We start from the raw sequence: 26,644 nt of genomic DNA, 5'->3' as shown, positions 1-26,644 counted from the left end.
AAGGGTTCTGCCCTCCTCAAAAAAATCCTTTGTTTGAGCAAGGGATGATGGCCCATAGCTATAATCCCTAAAGCTGAGGCAGGAGAATCCCTGTGAGTTCAAGGCCAGCCTGGACTACACTGGGAGAACATATCTCAATCCCTTTTCCCCAAAATCCTTTACTTAAAAAGGCTTATACAGGCCAGAGATTTAGCTCAGTGCTGTAAGTGCCTGCTTGACAAGCACAAGGTTGTGAGTTTAATCCCCGATACCAACCCCCCACCCCGCAAAAACCCAATAAAACAAAAACACAAATGCTTATACAGCCAGTGATTAGCAATTAAAATGTAAAAATAATTTAAGTACTCAGAAAAAAAAATTAAGCACTGAGTTAGTTAAATTCCACTAATTATCAAAAGTCATGGCCTACCAGGATTGGCAGCCTTAATATGTCACTCTGTTTCCTAAACTTTTTCTGAATGTTTTACAATGGTTCCAGTATTAATTGCACTTAAAACATATCCTTTTTTCAATTAATCTATGAAATCTGCTTTTTTTTTTTTTTAATAAAAGAGAACAAGGTGAATTTATCATTTGCTCTGCGCTATATGAATCTGCTAGCATCCGTGCAGGTTTGCACATCAGGCAGCAGGAGCCACATACGGCTACTCCTTGCAGGTTAGACTTGGCCTTATGGCACTTCAGAGCTTGGACTGCAGGGGCTTCAGGTACTTGTGGTAAGATTCGTGGACCTGCAGGAAGGGAGAGGAAATACTGGTAAGCAGCTGGCCGTGTAAAAGAGCGTACTTGTTTTTTTGGAGACAGGTTCTTGCTGTACAGCCCAGACTGGCCTTGAATTTGCAATCCTTCTGCCTCAACCTCCTGAATGCTGAGGTAGCAGGCTGCAGTTGTTTTTAGTAAGTCTGTTATGTCCCCTAAAAGTCTCATGTGTTTGGAGGGTCACTGGTCCTGGGGTGCCTATGATGCTTATGATCATCAATGGATTCATCGTTGATGAGTTTAGTAGCTGGATGAACTGTCAGGAGACAGGGCTTGGGGAGAAAAGCCAAGTCACTGTAGGTGTGACCTGGAAGCCCCTGGCTCCTTTCTCTGCTTCTTGTCTATGACCTCTGCCATGATGTACTGCCACACAGTGACTAGCCACTAAACACACCCACTAAAACTGAGCCAAAATAAATTCCTGCTCCTTTAAATTGCAGCTGTTGGGTATTTTGCCCCAGTGATGGGAAAGCTGATTAATAGACTTCTTTGCTGAGTACGGTGATAGATGCCTGTAATTTCAGCACTGAGCCCAGTTGTAGTGAGAACCTGTCTCAAAAAAGAGTCTTTTAAAAAAGGGCTGGGGACGTAGTTCAGTGGAAATGCTCTGGGATCAACCCACAGTCAAAAAAAAAAAAAAAAATCAAGGAAATGAAAATCTCGCTTACTGTAGAATGACCCAGCTTCCTTTTTTGAACTGTTGCTTCAATTAAGTGGCCACAGAGCTTCTGGGGCTTTTACAGAAGAACTGCTTTCTGGAGGCCTTTTCTGTCTCACTGAAATGAAGAACTAAGGTGGGCTAGGGGCATGGTCAGTGGTAGACAGCTCCCCTGACGCGTGTGGGGCTCTGGGACTGGATGCCTAGCAGTGCAAGAGTAAATGAAGGCTTGAGAAGGTGAAAGAGGTAGTGGTGGGTGGCCCACACCTGTAACCAGCACTTGGGAGGCTGATCCAGGAAAGTTGCCAAGAATTTGAGGCCAGCTTGGGCTACAGAGTTCAAAAACAGCCTGAACCGTGTAGTGAAGCCCTGACTCAAAAACAAAACAGAACAAAACAAATCAAAAGGAAATGAAATGGAACACTGCCCCCCCACTAAAAAAAAAAAAAGAAAATGGAAAGATTATTATTCACCTCTGTTTTGTTCAGTGGGGATTTCTTGGCCCATTCAAACAAGTTTTCATATACATTCCCATCATAACGGCCAAGAACAGAGCCAAGTGTTATATCCTTATAATCAAATGCATCCACCAAAGCAACAGCATTAGGGCGGATTACAGCAAGCAACTCCAATACACGCTGGTTTACTTGAGTAATCTGCGACCCTGTCATAATGTTTCCCTAAAAAAAGGAACAAAAACAAGTAAATAAAAATACATATGCAGACAGGTATTAATATACATAAGACTATAAAATAATGGCAATTAATTTTCTTTAAAAAAATACTGACCTGTAGAAAATCTCCTGCCTTCTGACTAATTCCATACAAAGAATACAAGAGAAACAAATTCCTTAAGACGGCTTGGATGGTTTTATCTTGAATTTTTAGGAGTTTATCGGCAAAGAGCTTAACTACTACATAGTGGCAATGTGCCTAGATAAAAAAGAACAGCAGTGAGGAGCCCTGGGGACAGATCTGACACGCTGACCAAGAAATAACAAGGGCAAGGGCAGGAATAGGGGAGAGAACCCCACTGACATCAGTTGCTCGAACCAGGCCAACAGAAGTGAGGTTCCATGCTACTTCCTTGCTCTTTCTGTGACTCATTTCACCCTGAAGGCTTTTAGCAGCAATGTCTATTAACCTGTTAAGAAGAGAAGGAAAAGTAAACATGTGACAAAATGATCCACAGTGGCACCCTCCTCATCTACCCAGCCATCCCCCCAAGGCTGCTGCTCCTAGCATCGAGGGCAAACTCGCCTGGCTGCACGAAGCTTGTATATTTCTGTCAGGCTGTCAGGGTTGTTGATGTCCACCACGGTTGGCCAGACCGCCACTTGCTGTGGTTGGATGCGCTGACTGGGCAGGTCATTCAAGTAGGACACCAGGCCATGCACCAGCTTCCCTGATTGCACTTGGTCATAGACTTTCATCAGGAACCTAAAAATCACCAGGTACATGCTTTTTGTAACTCTACTCTGAAATGACTATAGGCCATGTGACAGGTATGTCATACTTGCTAATTTGACAAAATCAAATCAGTGAGTCTTGATGAAAACAGGACCTGATGAACTATGCTTTTCAAGGACAGACAGACATCTATTCAGTAAGGAAGCACGGCAATGGGACTCTGAGAAAGCACAACTTGATTCTCACCTGGCTGTCTGTAGCATCATGACAGTGTTTTCTCCTTCAAAAGTACAAGCTGGTGTGAAAGTGACATAAATGTTTGGAATACCACTGCAGTGAGAGTAGCCGTGCCCACCGCAAGCCAGTCGACACTCTTCAATACCAGCATTTGCAGTCCAGGTGGTGAAAGCCTTAAGACCGGCAGTGAGGGCATGCAGCTGAGGAGACACGCACAGGTTATGAGCACAACTGTGCTGCTTGGGGTCCAAGTCCCTGTGAGAAAGAATACATCTTCTCCCGACAGCACTGGTCCTTCCCACTGGCTGCTGCACATGACACTGCTGCCACAGGCCTGTAACTGCCCTGAATCAGCAACATGCCCACACTCCTTGCAAAGCTGTTTTGCTTGGCAAAGAGTCACCATTTTTTATGTTACCCTGACTGACAAATGAACCATATGTTTCAATACTTTTGTTTTTTTTAAAATCCACAGTTAAAAATCCTGTCTTGCGAGGCTGGGGATTTAGGTCAGCGGCATAAGCGCCTGCCTTGTAAAGTAGGCAGTCGTGAGTTCGATCCCCGGTACGGATAAAAAGGAAAAAGACAAAAAAAAAATCCTGTCTTGCCAGGTATGGTGGTACAAGCACATAATCCCAGCACTCAGGAGGCTGACACCGACGCAAGAGGACTGCCGTAAGTTCAAGCCCAGGTTGAACTACTTAGTGAGACCCTGCCTCAAAAAATGAAACAAAGGGGCTGGGGATTTAGCTCAGCGGCATAAGTGCCTGCCTTGTAAGCGGGCAGTCGTGAGTTCGATCCCTGGTACCGATAAAAAGGAAAAAGACCAAAAAAAAAAAAAAAGAAGAAACAAAACAAATCCAATCTTCACACCTGATCCACTTTCAATCAGGACATTCTAACAATATCTAATTCTTTGAAAGAAATCTTAGCATGCAGTTTCCTCTGGGTGTTGTACATGCATGAAGCAGAAGGACGCCCCCAAGGAAATGAGACTGAACACATACCTCAGGCAGTTCACTCAGGTCCCCCTGGCCAATGCTCTCATTAATCCGGTGGTAGGTATCCTTCATATAACTGCCTACAAATTGGAAGGCGTAGGCGGTAGCCAGGATTGGAAAGAGCTTATACTGCTGTGTTTGAAAATCCAAAACCTGTGGTTCTGGTTCACTAAATCATATAGGAAAAGACACAATAAGTAAACGCTTACACAAAACTTGTTATATGCCAAGTTTTAGTCTAAGCCCTTTGAAATATTAACTTAATTCTCATAGAGATAACTATGTTAGGTAACTATTATTATCCTTGTTTTATAAATGGGGAGACTAAGAGGATAAGAACCTGTCTGAATGGGGTACGGTTGGGCACATCTATAATCCTAGCACTTGGGAAGCTCAGGCAGGTGGATCACAAGTTCAAAACCAGACAGGACTGCACATTAAAACCCTCTTTCTCTCTCTTGTGTATCAGAAATCAAACTCAGAACCTCACACTTGCCAGGCAGGCACTGCGCTGCTGAGCTAAATCCCCTACCCACATAGTTAAACTGAGCTAGGTGACACATGCCTGTAACCCTAGCACTTGGGAGGCTATAGCAGGAGGATCACAGAGAATTCAAAGCCAGCCTGGGCTACACAATAAATTGAAGGCCAGCCTGAATTACATAGTGAGACCCTGTCTAAAAGAAACAAACAAAACAAAACCCAAAAACACATACACACACAAAAAAAACCAAAAAGCCAATTAAAGCTATTTAACCTTAGAAAAATGCTACAGTAAAAAGTAGCACACCACAGGACTGAATAAAATGGACTTTGACCACAAGCTCAGAGAAAACCCAATGTTTAATCTGTGTGTGTAGAAGGGGACTGAGGATTTAACACAGGGCTTCTATATTTAGCTATACCCTGAGGCCTTCATTACTTTGTCTTTTTTTTTTGGTACCAGGGATTGAACTCACAAGACTGCATGCTTGCAAGGCAGGCACTTATGCGGCTGAGCTAAATCCCTGGCCCTGCCTTCATTACTTTAAGAACTCACTAAATCACTAAGTTGCTCAGAGTGGGCCTGAATTTGGGATTCTCTTGTCTCTGCCTTTCAGAGTGCTGGGATTACCAGATGGGTATCACCACACCTGGCTCATTTTTTTTTAAAGAGTCTCACTGTGTAATCCAGGCTGTCCTTGAATTTGCAGCGATCCTCCTGCCTAAATCTCCCAAAACTGGGATTACAAATGGGTGCCACCACACCCAGCTAGTGATAAATATTTTTAGAAATAAGAATTAACAAATATTGGGGCTGGAGATTTAGCTCAACAGCATAAGTGCCTGCTTGGCAAGTGCGAGGTTGTGAGTTTGATCCCTGGTACCAAAAAAAGAAAAAGAAAAAAAGAAATTAACCAGGGGCTGGGGATTTAGCTCAGTGGCATAAGCACCTGCCTTGCAAGCAGGTGGTCGTGAGTTCGATCCCCAGTACCGATAAAAAAAAAAAAAAAAAAAAAAAAAAAAACCAACAGGGATGGGGATTTAGCTCAGTAGTGCAGCCCCTTCCCAGAATGCATAAGGTCCTGAGTTCCATTTCAGGTCCCAAACAAACATACCAAATAATTTACCAAAAAAGAAAAAAAAGAATTAACAGTGTGGTGGTGCATGCCTGTAATCTCAGTAATCTCAGCATTTAGGAGGCTGAGGCAGTATGACTGCTGTGAGTTTAAATCCAGCCTGAATTGTACAGTGAAACTGTCTAAAAAAAAAAAAAAAAGATTTTCAAAAGTTTGCTTTGAACTTTTCCTTTTTTTTTTGCTGTGTTGATCAAACTCCCATGTGTGTTAGGCAAGCACTTAACCACCGCGCTACAACTCTACCTGCATTTTCTTGACTCCTTAAGGGAATCAAGTTTAACATCAATTTCATCATACACTATAGTAGTAGTTATTATTATTATTTTTAGAGGGTTACACTGGAAGATTGAAAGCAGAGCATTCACACCAAGCTACACCTCAATTCTTCCTTTTATGTCTTAATTTTGAGGCAGTGGATCACTATATCATGAAGTTGCCTAGACTGGGTTTAAATTTTTGATCCTTCTGCCTTAGCCTCCCAGAGTGCTGGGGTTACAGTATACACATGAGTCCACATGCCTGGCTCTTTTTCTTAGGTTAAAAATAGGCTAATTGTAGCTCAGTGCTTACCTGGCAGGCCTGAGGAAGAGATCAGGTTATTATTCCCATCTTTTCTCTTAAATAAAGGAAGCCCCTTCAGTAGCACCCAAGCTCACTTTGAACAGCAATGGGTCTTCTCTACCCATGCTTGAGAGTATGGATATGTGAATGAGGTCAACACCAATCTCAGGCACTGAGCCCCCCTCAGGCCCTACGCTCACCCTGGCTTGATTTCAGACTGGTGCCTCACGGCGCTGTATCGGATGGCAATGGTGCATGCCTTGGAGAGAGACTGAGCTGCTGCTCCCACAAGGAAGGACCTCACAAACACCATGGTCCCGTAAGTCAGCTTGTTACTCACAGGTTTCACATATGTGCCATCAGGCTTCACCTGCAAGAACAAGACAGCACTGATGTCTCCTGATGTAAGCATAGTGTCAGTTTAGCAGTTCTCCAAGCGTGGCCCCTGGGATGGCAGCATCAGCATGACACAGCCGACTGTCTTGACATGCTGACTCTCAGTCCCTACTCCGACCTACTGGTCAGAAACCCTGGGTTCTCACTGCCCAGTCCCGAGGCAGTAAAAGCTTGAGAATACAGGTGGATCCAGGTCATGTTTTTTACCCTGACAACTGCTTCTGATTTTAATATGGCAATAAAAGAAGTCCCAGAAGTAAAAACACTGTCACCTAAAAAACACACACTGTTCCAGCCCCATGGCTATTCCAACTACCACAACCCCATTCCAGGTATCCTGCTTCTGTTCCCTGTCTAAATATACCTGGGCATATTTCATGAGCATGTTTTCTCTGGGAATACGATAGTTGTCCATCTTCAGGTAGCCATTATCCATCTCTTCATAGCCAAATTTAGGACCAATGTCTCCCACAGTAATACCTATCAGAGATGACAGAAAAGACATGAGATACTTATGCTCTTGAATTTTGGCCTTCCCTCCTCCTATGCAGTATAACACCTTACACTTTTTGCAGAGAAAATACTTAGTTTAATTTTTAACAAAGTATCAGATGACAATCCTTACCTGGCAAGGGCTTGTGGGTCCCTATTTCACGAATAGGTACAATGAAGGCATGTAACCCATAGCACTTCCCCTGAGTAATGAGCTGGGCAAGAACTATTGCATGATTTGACGTTTTCCCAACTGCAACATCAAACACAACAGGATAAAGAGGTGAGCAGATGTTTCTCCATTTTTAACAGGAAGAAAAAGAAGAGTGGACAAAAGCATGTTGCTATGACCAGAGAGATAGCTCAGTGGCACAGTGCCTACCCGGCAAGCACAAGGTCGTGAGTTTGAGTCCAAAAAAAAAAAAAAAGTAGGCACATTGCTAGAGCAATATAGTATGGGCAAGACTTTTTAAGAAAAAAAAATTTTTTTTGGTCTTTTTTGAGACAGGGTCTTGCTATGCAGTTCAGGCTGGCCTTGAGCTCACTTTGTAGCCCACGTTGGTCTCAAACTCACAGCGATCCTCCCACCTCAGCCTCCCGAGTGCTGCGATTACAGGCGTGAGCCACCATGCCCAGCGGGAAAGACTTTTCTAAGACAAGTCTTTCTCTAGCTCCTAGAAACAAGTCACTTAAGCACATAGTTACTGAAGTTTATTGAATCTTGGCAAAGTGATTTTTAAAAAGCTAGCTGTAGTGTTTGTTCTACCACTTAAAGAAAAATTTTGGGTAATGATAAGAACACTAACTTATGAAGCTGGGCATGGTGGCACAAACTGCTAATCCAAACACTTGGAAGGCTGAGGCAGGGAGACTGCAGTTCAGTCCAGTCTGAACTACATAGTAAGACCAAAGAAACCAATACTGGGGCTGGGCATAAGCACCTGCTTTGCAAGTAGTTATAAGTTCGATCCCCGGCACCAAACAAACAAATAAACAAACAAAAGAAACCAATACTGAAAGCAATGACAAAAAAACTCCACTCATTTAAATTTACTGTCTTTTTGTCCCTTAAGCCAGTGCTGTCCAAAACCACAGCCAATACCCACGTGTGGTGTTTAGATTTAAATTGTGACTAAATACTGTAAAAGGTTCAGTTCTCCAGTCAAGCAGGAATATTTCACCTATTCAACAGCTATACCTGTCTAGTGTCAACCACACAATAAAGCAAAAATAGAAAATACTTCCATCATTGCAGAAAGTTCTACAGTACAGGATAGCTTTTTGGTTAGCATATGCAGTTACTTTTTTTTTTTTTTGGTACTGGAGATCAAACTCACGACCTCATACTTGCCAGGCAGGTACGCCACTGAGCTAAATCCCCAGGCTGCACTTAATCATTTTTTGTATGCTAGTTTTTTTCTTATCAATGTTGCATTTCTTATTAATGTTGCATTAATAAAAATATACAATAGGGGCTGGGGATTTAGCTCAGCGGCATAAGCGCCTGCCTTATAAGCAGGGAGTCATGAGTTCGATCCCCGGTACCGATAAAAAGGAAAAAGACAAAAAAAAAAAAAAAAAAAAAAAAAAAATATATATATATATATATATATATATATATACACAATAAAATCACTTTAATTACTAACTCCATCTGAAATATATATGACAATAACCTGATGAAAGAAGATTTTAAAAATAAATAAATAATTTAAAAAAGGGAAGATTCCAAAAATTTTCATGTCAGAATGATTTTTTTTTATTTTTATTTTTGGTCTTTTTCATTTTTTATTAGTACCGGGGATCGAACTCACGACTGCCTGGTTGCAAGGCAGGTGCTTATGCCGCTGAGCTAAATCACCAGCCCCCAGAATGATTTATAATAAAAAAACTATTCAAATGTTTGGCAACATGAAAATGATGAATAGGAAACTTTTTTTTTTTTTTTTGGCACCAAGAATCAAACTCACAACCTTGCACTTGGCAGGCAGGTGCTGTGCCACTGAGTTAAATCCTTGGCTCAATATTGTTATTGCATTTCATTTTTTTTTTTGTTTTTTGTCTTTTTCCTTTTTATCGGTACCAGGGATCGAACTCAAGACTGCCTGCTTGCAAGGCAGATGCTTATGCCGCTGAGCTAAACCTCCAGCCCCAATACTGTTATTTTAAATGAGGTCTGTGAAAGGAATGGTAATAATGGGAATATCTGATGAAAATTTGAGAAAAGAAGCATAAAATATCCACCATTTCTATGCTATCAGTTAAATAAATAAATAAATAAAAACACACACACATACACATATGTAACATGTACCAGAACAGGTGAAATAGCTTAAAACAGTTTAAGTCTCCAGTATTTCTATTTCAAAATGATGCACTTTACATGTAAATACAATTTCTTACTTGTGAAACATCCAACACCAACAAATGTTACCAAATCTACTTACGCCCACCAGGCCACCACTTAATGGAGGTAACCGTAGGACTGTTGATAATGAATTCTTGGGTTTTGGGATCATATGTGGCAGTGGTTTCCAAGCCTCGAAGATGAGTTCCTAAGGAAATAAATTATATTTTTCTTAGATATAACATGGAGAAAAAAATACATGCAAAGTAAAAATGTCCTGCCCAGTCCCTTAAGCTCTAGTATCTCAGAGAAAAACAGAATCTAACAATACATTTGTATATGAGCTGTGAATGGCTGGCAACAAAGACACTTTTTTTTGTGTGCCAGGGATTGAACTCAAAACCTTGCACTTGCCAGGAAGGCACCTATGCCACTGAGCTAAATCCCAGGCCCCAATACTTTAATTTTTTATAGTAGCAAATAGTTTCCCAATAGGTTGAAAATGTGCCATATACATTTTATTCCTATATTTGACTGAATTTTAACAGGTTACTTTTTTTGAGGGGGATACTGGGGATTGAACTCACGACCTTGTGCTTGCTAAGCAATCGCTTATGCCATTGAGTTAAATCCCTGGTTTTTATTCCTATATTTGATTCCTAGATTTTGTAACATTTATTTAGATCAAAGGAAAATATAAAGGCAGCCTAGAATCATATTTTCCTAAAATCACAACGTATTAACCCAACAGGGATGTTTATTGTTCTTTTATGCTTAGATTATCTCTAAATTTCAAGTGTATCAATTTGAAGTCACATGAACTATATTTACTACACCAACTCAACACCCCACAGTTCTGTACTACTGAGAATAACATCATGTATGGGGCTGGGGATTTAGCTCATCGGCATAAGCGCCTGCCTTACAAGCAGGCAGTCATGAGTTCAATCCCCGGTACCGATAAAGAGGAAAAAGACAAAAAAAAAAGAATAACATCATGTATAGGAAAGACTTTAGTTAAGACGTCCGTAAATGAGAATTTCTTCAGAATGATTGCTGGAGAGCAAAATTAAAACTTATAAAGGTGTATTCATTGTAAGAGAAAACATAGAAAAGTAACTTTTTATAATTCTTCTAACGATTTTACCCCACAAATTTCTAACGCCAGGTCCTAATTTAGTCCTAGCTGGCTTGTGAATGTGATGAGGAAAAATGCCTGGTTTCATGAGTCCACTGGTGCTAAAAGGGGACTTTTGCTTTAAATCCTTGTATTAATATGCAAAAATTCTTTAGTCTTAAAGGAAGTGATGTTGGTGCTACTCTCTGATAATGTTATACTGATGGGGAACTTTTACCAAACTACTTGGATAATGTTAGACATCACTGAGAACTTTCAAACTTCAGAAACTTCCAAGTTGAGAGACAGAAATGGCTAATTTCTCCAGAGTAGAAATAAAAAAAAAGACACTTAAGATTCCTTACACCAAAGAAGCTTTTACAGAAAAAGATAAGACATTCAACAGGTCAGATAAAGGCAAAGTGTTTTCAAACGCACAACTGAACTGATTAGTACTGTGAAAACCCTAGATACTACTCAGCATGGCCTAAGAAGCAGTTGTATGGCACTAAAGAGCAAGAGGCAAAAGGAATACACACTAGATTTTCTGAAACCTCAAAGCAGAAAAAAAGGCGGAAGTGATGATTGACAAACAGAGAACACCAATTTGGGAACTAATGACTAAGAGCTATAGCTACCACCTACAACCTTTCTAGATTCATGAAGAAAAGCAGACAGAAAGTGGCAAGAGGTGCTAGGTATAAAGACTTTAAAGCCAAATGCCTGAAAATATAGTTTGTTTATTTATTTATTTGGTATTGGGGATCAAACTCATGATCTTGTGCTTGCCAGGCAAGCTTACCTTAATCTTTCTAATCTCTGGCCAAGCCACCTTCAGGACTGTCCTGAGGACTTGGGTATAGCTCAATTAGGAAAATACTTGCCTAGCGTGCATGAGGCTTGGGGTTTGATGCCCAGCACCAGGACAAAAATTTTAAAAAACTTAAGGAAAGAAACTTTTGTGAATTTAATCAAGATACAAACAGGCACAAGATGTTACACATTTTGTCTATAATATGCTACTTGTTGCCTTAAGTAAGTCACAGTATCAAGAGTAATCAGGAATGAAGAAAATAGATGGGTTCAAATCTATGTGTACAGAAGCTATACAACTCGTGTCAGTGCAAAACTCATTTGGTACTTATGGCCTAACTTATCATTCTTGACCTTCTGAATGAGAACCATGAAAAAAATAATCAGCAAAACACTGTGATAACAACCTTGAATTTCCACCACCTGAACTAGCATCCATGCTCCCAGCTCATCTCAACAGATCACAGTACACCGGTGTGCCACTTGCACATGGTGAGCACTACATACTTGCCCAGCTGGTAGGTGCCCGCCCACCTAGAAGGTAAGACTAAATGCACCGTACCATGACCCATCTCTGTCTGGGCATAAGTGCCAGTGATCTCCAAATTCCAGGCAGGCATGAAGAAGCGCTCCTGCTGCTCCGCGGTGGCCTGTTGAAGCAAGGTGGGCAGGAACATGCCCAAGTGAAGATCCAAAGGCTCAGGCTGCCCTCGGTGCACAAAACTTCGGAGAAATATCAAGGACGGGCATGGGAGAGAAGCATCACCAGGTGTGAGAAAATCAGCAATTTGAGAAGACAGAGCAAAGGGAAGGAGAAAAAAACCTGTAAGTATGAGGTATTCATGTGCACTTTATCATGGATGGAGCACTGTCCCTTTCTGTATTACTTTATAACTCTCTGCATTTCCAGCTTAACTTGGTGCGAGGAGACCAGGGTCAGCTGCTGATCCCAAAGCCGATGCAGACAAAGGCTGCATGAATAAGGGAGGGCTTTAGCCTAGCAATTAAATGAAAGAAATAGAAAATTCAAACAGGCTGTATGCAAGAGGATTTAAGTGGAACGAGTATTTATGGGAAGGAGACTGTGGAATACAGCAGTTCTCTCAGGATGACAGTATGATCCCTCAGACTAAGGTTAATCCTAGATATAATTCTGCAACGCTTCCAATTTGGGATATTTTTTCTTTGCCCACAAAACAACAAGCACAGATCTACACAGATACATATTTCTTATGTAACTGATCATTTTATTCAGATACATCATGTAAAATATTAAGCCATGCAATACTGAAACAAATTAATACAAAAATTGACAGTGCTCTTCATCCTAGTAATTTTAGAAATTAAGACACATTTCTAGCAAAGATCACAATTATAAATCATATTCATGCATAAGAAGCTCTCTGTTATGTATTAGTAATGAGGATAAATTATCTTATCATTTTAAGATGGGGTCTCATTATGAACTGCTGGGATTACAAGCACGCATGATCTTGTCTGATTGTTCTGCTCTTAAATCCACTTTCTGGGGTGTGTGTGTGTGAGAAACACTGAGGACCTTCACACTGAGCTACCTCCTCAGCCTCTGCTTTGAGACAAGGTCTCACTAAGTCACTAGGTTGCCAAAGCTGGGCAGGATCTTGCAGTCCTCTTGCTTCGGCCTTTCAGAATGCTGGCAGTGCAGGCCTTAGCTACCATGCCCAGGCTTTTGTAGTTTTTGTTTCCAGACTCACTGAATCGCCCTACCTGGCCACAAACTGGAGATCCTCCCACCGCAGCCTCCTGACTAACTAGGATTCCAGGTGTGTGCCACTGCAGTGAATCCCTCATTTTACAAAGGATTACAGCTGCGATGTCTTAAGTACCTTTGTAATAAAGTGGTAATGGTAAAACAAGGACAAAAATCTCATCATTTAATCCTGTCATCTAAACTTTGTGCAAGTGCACCATGGGCTAAGGACATGCCAAAAACCCAGCACTATTTAGGAAGCATCAAAATATATATCCTGGGCTGGGAATTTAGCTCAGTGGCTCAAGTGCTTGCCTGGTAAGCACAAGGTCGTGAGTTTGAGTCCCACCTTCACCAAAAAAATTACAAAGTACATATCCTTCTTTTTTTTGAGACAGGGTCTTGCTATGTAGCCCAGGTTGACCTTAAACTCACCACATAGCCCAGGCTGGCCCCAAATTCATAGCAATCCTCCTGCCTCAGCTTCCTGAGTGCTGAGATTATAAGGTGAGTGTCATCATGACAAGCAGAGGTATGTGTTCTGCAAGCTGTTTCCCCTGTGGAAACCAGGTGAAGGGTTCACAGTACCTCTTGATACTATTTTTGCAAATTGCCAAAAATCTAAAATCATTTTAAAATAAAAAAATTTAAAAACCCATTCATGGGATAAGAGAGTGACTTTTTTCACTCACGAAGAGGAATGCTAGCTGTCCCCAGCTTTTAGAAGACCAGTGCTGAAACCAGAGGTGCACACCTTAGTATTTGGAAGGCTAAGGAACAAAGATTTCAAATTCTAGGCCAGCCTGGGCTACCTAGAGAGCTCAAAACCAGCCTGGATTACATGGCAGAAACCCATTTCAGAAAACAAAAGAACAGCAAAATGCTGTGCTGGGAGCATAGCTCAGTGATACAACATTGACCTAACATTTTTGAGACCCTGAGTTGTACTCCCAGCACCATAAAAACAAACAAACAAACAACAAAAAAACCCAGTTTTGACTTCAAAACCAAAATACGTAAATGTATTTTTAAAAAAACACTAGTATTGGTTTAGAGGTGTAGCTCAATGGTAGAATGCCTACTTAGCATATATGAAGCCCTAGTTCAGTTACTACTTATCCACAAAAATAAATATATGCCCAAGATCTGAAAGGAAAACCTTTTGTGCTAGCACCAAAACCTGGGATATGGGAGCTTTTGTGTGGGGCTATTCCATCACAGGTTAATTCACCTCACTGGTGAACAAAAGGCCTCTTGGGATCCCTGGTCAGCCCCAGCAGGGTTTCGGTCTGTGTGGTATGCTTGAAGAAACACTAAAGGTCACCACAAAGTACACTTGGCAGGACAAGGGAAAACTACTCTAATCAGAAACTATTTTTGAGAGTGAAGAGTGTTTTGGGGAGAAAAATGTCTGTTGTGACTAAGGTAAGGATTATTCAGGAGTGGATAAAATTTAGAAATATTGTAAGGAGAAAGTGATAGACTTTCTTTACTTAAACCAAGTATTTGTTATAAAAAGTTGAATATCTATAATTACATATTACTTTTTAATAATGTATTGTAAAATTACAAAGCACTAACATTATAACTGTGTAAAGCACTAAGAGTCAATTTCTTTTTAAGTGCTAACATCAAAAGGCCTTTCCAGTCTACCCTTCTACAAGCTACAAGGCTAGAAAGGTTAGTGACTAACAACAAAGGAAAATGATTAGATAAATAATACATCAGAAATAAAAAAACAAGAATAGCATCTTTGTGTATAGCATGATCACAATCCTAGGAAATCAACGCAAAACAACAGTCACAGTAAATGAACTGAGAAAAGCTGCAGGTTGTAAGGGGGAAAAAATCGACTGAGTTCCCATTACCATGGTCATTAATGTGGAAATTCCAGTAAAGAGAAAGGTAAATTTACAAAACTAGCAAAACATTTGAAACGTGTTAAAAGTCAGCTCAGGATATTAACGAATTATGAAACATACAAATACTGAATAGAGGATGACTAAAAGATGTAACAGGAAAGACACATCTAATCCTTTATTGACAGCACTAAATAAAGATAACACACACCTGGAGGAGGCAGAGGTGGGATGCTTCAAAGTTCAAGTATTACCTGGGCAACTTAGTGAGACCCTGTCTCAAAATAAAAAAGGGCCGCGGATGTAGCTCAGTGGTAGAGTACCCTGAGTGCAATTCTTTGTACTATACACAAAAAGTAAAATGAAACAAGACAAAACTTCTCAGGAAAAAGAGAAAAGGCTTTAATATATCACTGATTAAAAATTCCTGCAGTTTTTGGAACTTGGCAAACTGAAATCAGAACTCACCTACAAAAATAAGCAGGCAAAATAAGCAGAATTCACCTACAAAAATACGTATCTTGATATAACGCTATCAGGTTTAAAAATACATTGAACAGGAAAAAAGTCACTAGTTAGTGACCACTAAAAATCTAAAAACCACATAGGAGTCATTTTCATTCCATTTCATATGCAAGTCAAAGAATTAAACACATAACAAACAGAAGAAAACAAAAAAATTATACAAGTTGTGAGAGGAAGAAAATTTGTACCTACTCAGAAGACGTGCTGAATATGTAAGGCTACAATGTTTAACAAAGAAAAAAGTAACAGAAACTGTATTAAAATAATATAATTATATAAAGCCAATTCCTATTATATTTAATCAGGACTCAAAGGAGAAAAGCTCATTTTTATACACAGAAAATGTAAACAGTAAATCACCAGGCTTATAAACAATGGAGAATTAAAACCACAATTCTTAGGTATCTAACCCTGACTCTCTCAGGTATGTACAGTATTAAAGTGGCAAAAATAAAAGTGATCATGTTGATGAGGCTATGGAAACACAAGTACATTAAGAACTTGCCAACTACATTCTTCAACTATGCAAAATACACAGTATAAATGCCCTTCATTGTAATAATTCATTTCTGAAAAAGCTACTCCAAACATATAACCTGCATATGTATTTGGTGGGGGGTACTGAGGCTCAAACCAGGGCCCAGTGCATGTTAGGCAAGTGCTTCATCACTGAGCGTCACTCTGAGTAAAAGAATACAGTTCTCAGCCAGGTGTGGTGGTTCATGCCTGTAATCCCAGCAATAGGGAGGTGAGGCAAGAGAATCATTGTGAGTTCGAGACCAGCCTAGGCTACAAAGTGAGCTCTTGGCCAACCTGAACTGCAGAGAGACTCTGTCTCAAACAGACCAAAAAACAAAACAAAATAAAACAGTTCTCAGTTTGATCCCCGGTACCCACTATCCGCCCCCAAAGAAAGAATACAGGTCTTGTGAAGAAGTTTGTATTATCAGTAATGGTGAGAAAAATGGACAATCTAAATACCAAGAAGCAAGTCTCAGGGGAGTCCAACAGGAAGGGAACCACTGAAAAGACAACAAGAGTACCTGACATGGAAACACAGGACCGTGAAACAGCAGGAAGAGAAAAACTTAGGACTAGGGGCTGGAGATTTAGCTCAGTGGCATAAGTGCCTGCCTTGCAAGTGTGTGGTCATGAGTTCAATCCCTGGTACCGATAAAAAAGAAAAAAGACCAAAAAAAAAAAAAAGAGAAAAACTAAGGACTTATAAAACTGAGTTCTTGGTACCAGTAAAAATACAAAAAAAAAAAAAAAAAAAAAAAACGAAAAGAAAATTGAGTTCACTACCTACACATTTTTCAAGTTTCAAAGAAGGAGAGGTAGTTTGTTTCATGTATTAGTGATGAGGATTGGCAAAGATCCTGCACCATCTTCTAGTCACGGTAACAGAAAACAAGAAGAATCCCTACCAAATGGCCAGATCTTGAAATGCTCAATACCTATGAAATACAAACATACTTCTGCTTTGTAATCTAAAGAAATTTGTGGTCAGAATGATGACACTGGATCAATTTCCAGAGGCTGCTTCTCAACCCTAGAGTACCAGGAAGGAGAGCCCTCTTGTACCCACTGAGCAGGTGTCAGGGTCTCTTGGTCTCTATAGAAGGGAATCCATCTAGAGGGCAGAGATAAAATTGGTGACTGAGACTTTCTGCAGGTGACTGAACTGCCATGCCCCAATGCAGGACTTTCTGACTAGTCTTCATAAGGTAGTACAAATTGGGGCTGGGGCTTTAGCTCAGCGGCATAAGCACCTGCCTTGCAAGCAGGCGGTCGTGAGTTCAATCCCCGGTACCGATAAAAATGAAAATGAAGAAGGTAGTACAAATTAATCACTTGAATAACTGGCTTATATGGAAAAGAAGTCCACAAAGAACACCGATACAAATGAACAAAATTCCAGCAAGAAACAAAACTTAACCATACAACATTGTTCTTTAAAGTAAATTATGGAGATTAAGACAAAATGAGTTCAAATAAGAAAATATCCCAAATGATTAACACAATATGAACAAATATGACTATGGTTAAATCAATACCTGATCTCAGTCCCACTTCCGTTTTCCAACTAAATTACAAATTTTCATGCCTTCTCATCACTGAAATTAACCTCAGACAATAAAAAATTTATGTAGAATAGATCCATTAGCTGCAGGATATTTCATATCTTGTGACTCCTATGAGGGCTGTATGACTAATCAAATAAAATCTACAATGATAAGTCCTAAAACAAAGTAAGAGTTCTATACCACAAAGCCATCAAGATTACAAAACACACAAGCACACAAGGACCTTCCCCTGCTTCCACACAATATATACACATTCTAAGAGACAAGACTGTATAAAGAGTGTTATCTTTCTTCCCTTAGGAAACTAGGTTTGTAATTTTAGTACTGGCAACCTGACACTTAGGTCTTGGGTATTTGTAATGTTAAGACCATAAAAAGAATCTGCAGTCCCCATGGAGGTTATAACAAAGAACATCTTCTCTTCAACCAATTAATAAGTCAAAAGTACCCAAGTAAACACAAAATTTTCCTGATTCTTGCAACTCTTTCTTCTTTCTTTCTTTTTTTTAATTCCTCTTATTTTGGTAAAAATAAGGCCAAGAAGCTCTAATTCAAAGAAAACCTACCAATGGAAACAAAACAAAACCTATTTCACATTAAGAACAGCAAAGCTTACTGAAAAGTAGATGGGCATTTTGAAATAATTTAACCAAGATTTAGAGTATACAAATGTGTGCAAAAAAAAAAAAAATGTATCAAACTGGGTGTGGGGGCACATGCCTGCAATTCCAGCACTCAGGAGGCTGAGGCAGGAGGATTGCAGTAAGTCTGAGGCCAGCTTGGGCTACAAAGTGGGTTCAAGGCCAGCCTGAACCACATAGCAAAACCTTGTCTCAAAAAAAAGGGTACGAAAAGATTGGAGTCAGATGAAAAGAAATGTTAGATTTTTCCTAAACTGTAAACTAAAGGGCAATGAAAAGAATATGACATTTACTTACCACCATCCTGTCTCCACTAAAGTCCACCCTTTTAACTTCAATAAAGCACAGAGGCATTTCCAGAGATTGCTAAGGTATTAACTCTGAAAATTTCCAACAAGATCTTTACTAATTAGACAAAACAACATAATGGGGTGCTTTGATACCTTTAAATCCCATTTCTCTGAACTGCTTAGTACTTGTTAAAAGGGGTATATGTGATGATCATAAATTACTTTAAGAATTAACCTTGAAAGATGTTAGAGGCCACAGTCCAGGACTGACTTATGGAGCTATGACCCAGAAGAAAAGATAAACTCAATTTTGATGTAACAATTTAAAGATAAAATCCCAAACATGTAGCAGCAGTAGGAAAAAAAAATCAAACAGCAGGAGTCACTTTTGCCTGAAGTCCTGAGGTGGGTAACCCACAGACCCTCAGATGTGGACTAACCGTGGCCCATTTCCGTCTGGGCATAGGTGCCAATTATCTGAAGTCCAGTGGATGGGTGCAGCCATTTCTCTTGCTGAGCAGTGGTGCCCTGATTCAGCAAAGTGGGAATAAACATGGAGTAATTGAGGCCCACAGGTTCCACAAAATTGCCCAAAAGTAGTCTAAAGGAAAGAAAAGAAAAGGGTCTCAGCCTTACTCTAGAAACCTATTACCTGTTGCTGCCTCACAGCACTGGGGATGGTTAGGAAAATGGAAACTGCCTTCTGGTAAAAAACCATTTACTACATAAAAACCAGCAGCAGGACTTGCTACCTCCTCTCTCTAATCATTTCCAGCCCAGACTTTATTTTTTTCTGGTGCAGGGGACTGAACCCAGGGGCTTACACATGTTAAACACAGGTTCTACCACTCAGCCTTGCCCCAGTCTCCAGAATTCCTTTTAAAAGTCTATGCTCAAAGCCAGGTGTGGTAGCACATACCTGTAATCCCAACACTTGGGAGGCTGAGGCAGGAGTCCCATGAGTTTGAGGTCAGTCTAGAATACATACTAAGTCTAAGGCCAGCCTGAATTATATAGTGAGACCTTGTCTCATAAATATATGAATAAATAAGTAAGCCAAGCATGGTAGTGTACACCTGTAATCCCAGTACTCAGAAGGCTGAAGCAGGAGGATCACTGCGAGTTTGAGACCAGCCTAGGTTACAAAGTGATTTCAAAGGCCAGCTTAAACTACACAGCAAGACCCTGTCTCAAAAAAAAAAAAAAAAATTTTTTTTTACTTAAAATTCTACGCCCAATCTAAAGCAACTGGTTTTGTTGATACTGTTTGTTTTACTGGCTGGATATTTTGTTTATTCATTTGTTTGATGGTCTAGGATCTCAAGCATGCTAACCCTGTGCTTTACTCACTGAGCTGCCCACTATTCCCAAAGAACAGCTTTAAAAACCTAAAAAAGATAATCAAGCATGATGACTGACCCTCATGACAATTTCAAAGCACTGTTAAGAACATTTACAGTTTCGTATCAAACAGTATAGTTAAAAGGCAAAATTACCACAAAGTTTAGGAAAACTTTTATATTCCATAACCCGCAAGGTCTCACTCTGTTACAGGCTGAAGAGACTAGTTCTTTACTATCCAATTTAAGAACTTTAGGATATGTGCTGCTGAAGCTAGCACCAATTTAAGAACTGTAAAAGTATTTTACTAACATTGAATTCACTTCAAAATAGGCTTGTATTATTTTAGGATAGGAGAAATGAATGAAAAAGAGAATAAATGCTCTAAATCCTTAGAAATATCACTGTATTTCATCAATTCTAGCACTCTTCTCCCAATTTTAGCATTCAAGAAATCCAACTCATCTCATGATTAATACTTTTTTCTTAGTGGTAAACAAAACATTGATGTGAGTTACAATCAATAAGTTTACAGTTTTAATGGGATAATATGCTTGAGGCTGATTTGGTGGCTTGCAGTACTTACAAAGATTTTTAGTCTCCTCTAATGGAGCTCCCTGTCACATCCTAAGGGCATTTGGAAGGGTGTCAAAGGGTATATTAAAGTTTGCACTTTAATATTTCAAGCGAAAAATGGTACACAAAACAACTGGCTGGCAGGACCTGACAGCACATACCTGTAATTCCAGCACTCCCAGTACTTGGGAGGGTGAGGCAGAATAGTGAGTACAAGGCTTTTGTGAGCTACAGTGAATTCAAGGCTAGCCTGGACTATAAACAACAATAGTAAAAAGTAACAAACAACAAATCCATAACTGTGTTGAAGTCCACAGACCTTTAGTTTACATAACGAGCTCTGTTCTAGTGAAGTCTGGTTGCGTTCTTTGAATTACCACAGGTTAAGAAATCATCTAAATTAACTTGGAAATAAGATGCCTTACCCACTAAAAATCCCCCCAAAATATCCACCTCCCTATTCTTTGACTTCACTTGAAGCAGCTATATACTCTTACTAATTTTTACAAGTTTACAAACCTAACTCAGGTCATTTGGTAACACAAATCTAGTAAGATTTACTCTATCTCAATGTCCCTAGTCACAGTTACATACTTTAGCGGAAAAAAAATGAACATTGGAAGTTGCTGAGTACTCTGATTTGGGCCACTAAAAATAAGTATTTTTGATAATCGAAGTGGATGGAACACTGAGCAAAGTTTTAAGGTCAGAGTACACCATTTCACCTTTGCAGTAATAACCAAGTTAAGCTGAAAACAGATAAAGTAGATGCAGTAAGGAAGGAATAACCATTAATACACAGAGGCAGAATTTCTAACATGTTTCATTTACCTTGGTTCTTTAAAGTACTCCTTTCATAAAATTTAGTATGTTTTTTATAGCACTTGGGAATGAACCCACAGCCTCGTGCTTGCTAGGCAAGTGCTTTACCACTGAGCCACACACCTCTGCCTCAATTTTTGTTGACAAAAATATTGGGAGTTCCTCTGAAATGCAGAAACACAATAGAGGAAATACCCAGAAATAAAAGAAGGGTAACATGAAAACATGTAAACGACTACAGGCCAAAACAAACAAACAAAAAAAGCTTAAAGTAGTATAATTAAAAACCAAAACAACAAAAATAGGTGTGCTGAAAAGAATGACATAGAATTAGGACCAATACAGGTTTTTATGAATAAAATAGACATTTACACAGATATTATATCCAACAGAGCTGGATTCTTAAGAGAATTTCACATGCACTCTTAAGTTTGATTTCAGTTTTATCCATCCTCCTATTTTTTTTTTCCCATACCGGGGATCGAACTCACGACAGCCTGCTTGCAAGGCAGGCGCTTATGCCGCTGAGCTAAATCCCCAGCCCCGAGAATAATTTTTAAGTAAGATCCCTGAGACTGACTTTTGGAGAATGAGAATGAATACACCAGCATCTCCAATCATAATTAGTATTCTACAAATACATCATCCCACTTAAAACGCTTAGATACGAAAGTAATCAAACTGCCTGGTAAGTCCAAAGTCCTGAGTTCGATTCCCAGTACCATAAAAAAAACCTCATCGCATTATTTTCCACATACAACACTTTCAAGGGGTACACCTGTTGTAATCCGGGTACACGAGAGGCTGAAGCAGAAGGACGGTGCGTTCAAAGTCAGGCTGGACTACATAGATTGTCTCAAAACGCCAAGAACAAAACAAACAAAAGCCAAACTTTCTAGTGGGATGAAAACAAGATGACAAAAGGCCTTCACAGATCGTAGGTTCAGATGCAAAATCTGGGCATAAAGTACTTGTTGTGTTAAGCCATACTTACCTTTTAAACCACATGATTTCATCAGGGTCCGCAATGCCAAATTCCCTCATCTTCTTCACCATGACAGCGCTCTTCTTGATAGCCGCCTCATAACGCTCACTGCGCGTGAGGAAGTTGTGATTCTCATGCTGGAAGTCTGGGTCACTAAGAATCTTGTTTTCTGAAAAGGAGTTTAAAAAACAACAAAAACAAAAAAACATTAAGAAGCCACACAGTCACCTTGCCTGGCTCACAGCACGTTTCAATCAGAGTCGCCTCTCGGGCAAGGCGATACCCCACCCCTGCCTGCCTCTGGAAGTGGGGGTCCTGGTTCCCCTAATGCTGGGCGAGAAGACGCGGCCTTAAGTCGCAGGGAGACCACAAGTCCCCATCGGGGAGACCTCAGGCCCTGCTTGGGAGCGGAGAGAAGCGGACCGCCGCCCTCACCGATCTCTCGGCGGCGCCGGGTCTTCTCAGGGCTGCCGTCCAGAAGGTGCGTGATCAGCTCCGGGTTGAACGTGGCAGCGGCCCGCTCCCTACGCAGGTCGGGGTTCATGGCGTCGGCTCGGGTGGGCGACGCCGAGGGAAGCGGCAGCGGTGACAGAGCAAGTCTGCAGGTCCAGCGCGGTCGGGGCTCCGAAAAGCAGTCCCAGGACACCGCGAGGCCCCGCCCCGTCCCCCTTCGCCCAGTCCCGCCCCTTCGCCTTCGGGCTTCCTCGGCGCGTGATTGACCGCCGCCCCGGCCGGCCCGGAGGAGACGGGGGAGGCGGAGGAGGCGCCCGCCGGAGCCGCCCAACGGGCGGACGAATCCCCTGCTGCCTGGGAAACCAGGTAGAAGGTCAAGAAATTGTCCTGGGAGGGAGGGGGAGATTTTTGGTATCCCGCCTCTCTCACGCCACGAGATCACGCGTGGAAACTGAGTGGGAATTGAGGCCCCGTCGACGCCCAGAACAGGTTGGCGGGCGGGTGGGGATGAGGAAGCGCAGTGAGGCTGAGGCGGGGCTGCGCCTGCGCTGTGCGGTTCGCGTGTCCCGAGGCTTCCCGGTCCGTGCGCTAGACCCTCCCCGGAAACCGGAGAGGGTGGAATTCGAAGGTCAAGTTCTGAGGGTCCCGTGTTTTTTGGGTAACTAGGAGGACGTCATAGGGTCTCCCAGAACCTTCCCAAATCGGAGAAAAAGGGTCTGGGACTGCGGTCGCTGGGAGTGGAGCGTCCATTATTTAGTGTTAAGATTGTGGCGTCCTGGGATATGGCTCCGAGGTGCGATCGCCTCCCTGGCAAGTGCAAGGTCCTGGGTTCGATTTCTGGTAGCAAAAACCAACAAAACCGAAAAAAAGGGAGCTGGGGATTTAGCTCTGCGGCACAGTATCTGCATCCCCGATACCGAAAAGGGGGAAAAAAAATAAAGACTAGGACGTCCGTGTGGCCCAAGGTATAGACAGCGGGGACGGGCGGAACTGCAGAAATTTTTCGGGTTTGTGGGATGGGATGGATTTAATTTGACAGAGCTAGCTGTGCTTTTCTGAGCCTTCTGTCCCTGGAATCCAGACTTCCTCTTTTTTTTTTTTTCCTCCTAAACTGGAAGGAAAAGTTTTGGAATCCAAACTTTTTTTAGGTGCTATTATGGTCATCATCAAAGCGATAATTGTATACATTCCAAAAAATCCTAGTATGGCAATGGCACCAGGTTAGGTCTGTGAGGTCCCCGAGGCTGGAAATAAAGAATTTATCTCACCTTTTAAAAATAAGTTTATGGATTTGCTGGCTGGCGGAAAAGAATTTTCAAAGATCGGAGTGCAGATGGCACATTTAAAAGGGATGTTTTCAAAGTAGATGGTCTAAGAATGCATTTTAACTGGTAGGTTACTGTTACCGTACAGGTTGTCCATATGCCTTTTAAGTCGAGATGCACTGTTGAGATATGCTATCAACCAACGCAGCTGCTTCCTGGGCCAGAGGGAAAGGCAATTTTGACTGTTCTAGTGCTGTTGTAAAAGGCTCTTTGGAATTTAACACTGTATTTTGTAAAGAAGGAAGGGTGGCTTGCAAGCTACGTAGCCTCTAGAAGCAAGTGAAAAAAGTTCACCTCGAAGCTGAGTGTTTCTTAAAAGTACAGTTTTAAAATCTCCACTCCCTCGTCTCCTTTCTTTCCTACTTTTTATTTCTTCTGGCCTGTCTCAGGAAGACGATAAATGTTCTCCAGCGTTGGAGGCAGCAACTTTTTGCAGATTGGGTGTATGTGTGTGTGTGTGTGTGTGTGGTACTGGGTATTGAACAGAGGGCCTTGTGCATGCTAGGCAAGCACTCCTACCACTGAGCTGCATCCCTAACCCTTTTTTAAAGTTCTTATTCCTAAAAAATTCTAAATAAAATACTTATCCCATTTATTTATTTTAGTTGCCTTTTGACTTCATGCCATAACAAAGATACAGCAGGTCGCATGTCAGTCTTTTCTTTACTGTTTCCTAAATGGCCTTTATAAATCCTAACAGCATACCTAGTTCCTTTTTGCAGTATCTGTACTGCGAAGAGGGCAAAATGAACAAGGCATTTCCATAGGACACATTTTTTTTTTCAGCCAGAGATCAAACTAACTCATGACCTTGCGCTTGTGCTGCCTAAGCTCTGGCTCTCAGATACAAAATTTAAGGGAGCTAAAAAAAATACTCAAGATTTATAATATTGGGGCTGGGGATTTAGCTCAGCGGCATAAGTGCCTGCTTGGCAAACGTGAGGTCATGAGTTGGATCCCTGGTACCAAAGAAAAAAAAGATTAATAATATTTAAATGCAAGCTTGTTTTTATGATGCTGAGGGTGGCACCTGAGGCCTCCAGCATGCTAGACAAGTGTTGTACCACTGAGCGACATCCTATTTTTTCTAAATGCAAAAAATAAAAAAAAATTTAAAAATCACGGATGAACAAAATAACAGAATTAAAAAAAAAAACCCAAAATAACAGAATTGTAGTGTACGTGCTGCCGAAGCGAGCACTTTAACAAAATTTTAAATAAAATAAGATCATTATTGGTTTTTCTTTTGTCTCAGGCTCTAATATATCTGGGCATGGAAGTCTTATTGTGGGTATTTTTAATGTCCTCAAGCAATAAAGCATTATTTAATTGCTTTCCTGTGGATTTTATTTCTCCTGTCTTTTAAAAGCTGGCACTCTATATTTAATCTTAGCCAGAAGGCTGAGAAGCAATGAAAAAGAGGTAGCACTCCATGCTGGGTGTGTTGACTCATGACGGTAATCCCAGAACTGTGATTGAGGCAAGAAGATTGCAAATTCAAACCCATCCGGGACAATTTAGTGACTTATGAGACCCTGTCTCAAAAGAGCTGAAAAAATAAATAAATTAAAAGGGCTGAAGCGATAGTTCAGTGCTAAGGTTCTAGGTTTAACCTAGGTACCACACACATACACTGACACTCAAAATACAAATGACACAAGCTATTGATAACATAAAGCCAGTAAACTGCTTATCGGACAAAGGGGAAATACTAAGCTTTGGTGATGTCTTGGAATGGAGGTGAACCGTCACAATTTATTGAGAATTGGAAGTTGGTCTTTTGATTCTGAATTTTGATCACGAACAGGGAAGTATTAGTGGGCAGACTAGGTGTTGATGCCCAAATCATTTTGCCTGAGTGGATAGTCCAAGGAGAGCTAAGAAATGATAATGAAGGTGGAATTCTGGCGGCATCCACATGGGCAATGAAGTGTGGTTTTGGATCTGAGGGTCCAAGCTAAGTGTGAAGGTAGGTGCTTTGGGGTTCACATTCTTCTTTGTGTACCTCCGCTGCCATTTAATAAATATGTAGCAGGTGTAGTGGCACATGCCTATAATTCCAGTACTCAGGAGGCTGAGGCAGGAGTATTGCTGCAAGTCTGAGGTCAGCCTGTAGTACATAGTGAGTTCAAGACTAGCCTAGACTACATAGCAAGACCCTGTCTCAAAAATGCATAAATAAATAGATAAATATTCAATAATATCCCAAACACTTTTAGGCTCAGAGAACACAGTAGGGAGTGAGACAGACGCCCTGCCCTCATGGAGCTGACAGTCTAGTGGACAACATAGACTTTAAACAAATCCAGTTAACTGGTGTTAAATATTTAATAAACTGCAGTGACAAAAATAAATCAGCTGGATCTAGTGCTGTGCACCTGCAATCCCAGCACTTGGGAGGTTGAGCAGGATTAAGAGTTGGAGGCCAGCCTGAGACTCTGTCTCAACAAAAGTGAACCCAAGTAGGGCATATACCCATCATCCCAGCACTTGGGAGGTTGGCTGAGGCCAACCTGGGTTCATAGCCAGACCCTGTCTCAAAAAAAATTAAAAATGAAATATTAACTTTTTTTTTTTTTGTCTTTTTCCTTTTTATCGGTA

The 26,644-nt window shown here is 40.9% G+C and overlaps 2 protein-coding genes across 5 annotated transcripts in view; one reads left to right on the top strand and one right to left on the bottom strand.

Moving 5' to 3' along the window:
• Positions 1–518: 518 nt before the first annotated feature.
• Positions 519–22,848, bottom strand: Acox1 (acyl-CoA oxidase 1; the record flags this gene model as incomplete). Its single annotated transcript, NM_001172906.1, is given in 14 exon segments — positions 519–731; positions 1,891–2,097; positions 2,207–2,350; positions 2,456–2,561; positions 2,678–2,857; positions 3,074–3,264; positions 4,072–4,234; positions 6,446–6,615; positions 7,006–7,121; positions 7,267–7,386; positions 9,581–9,688; positions 18,982–19,142; positions 22,275–22,434; positions 22,701–22,848. Coding segments are annotated over 14 exon segments (1,986 nt in total). The 5' UTR covers positions 22,810–22,848.
• Positions 22,849–22,950: 102 nt separating this feature from the next.
• Ten1 (TEN1 subunit of CST complex) overlaps positions 22,951–26,644 on the top strand; it is a 28,911-nt gene continuing 25,217 nt past the window's right edge. The window contains exon 1 of one of the 4 annotated variants that reach the window (XM_003461428.5): positions 22,951–23,084. The gene's annotated coding sequence lies outside the window, so the exon portion shown is untranslated. Of the gene's footprint in view, positions 23,208–26,644 lie in introns of all 4 variants that reach the window. The other 3 variants (XM_013152203.3, XM_063242224.1, XM_013152216.3) reach the window with 3 other exon arrangements.

This window comes from Cavia porcellus, unplaced genomic scaffold (assembly GCF_034190915.1).
Source record: "Cavia porcellus strain 051 isolate PalLab524CR breed Dunkin Hartley unplaced genomic scaffold, mCavPor4.1 scaffold_32, whole genome shotgun sequence".
In the NCBI taxonomy this organism is placed as follows: Eukaryota; Metazoa; Chordata; class Mammalia; order Rodentia; family Caviidae; genus Cavia; species Cavia porcellus.
The sequence above is the reverse complement of the archived record's forward strand: the minus strand, read 5'-3'. Positions and strand labels throughout refer to the sequence as shown.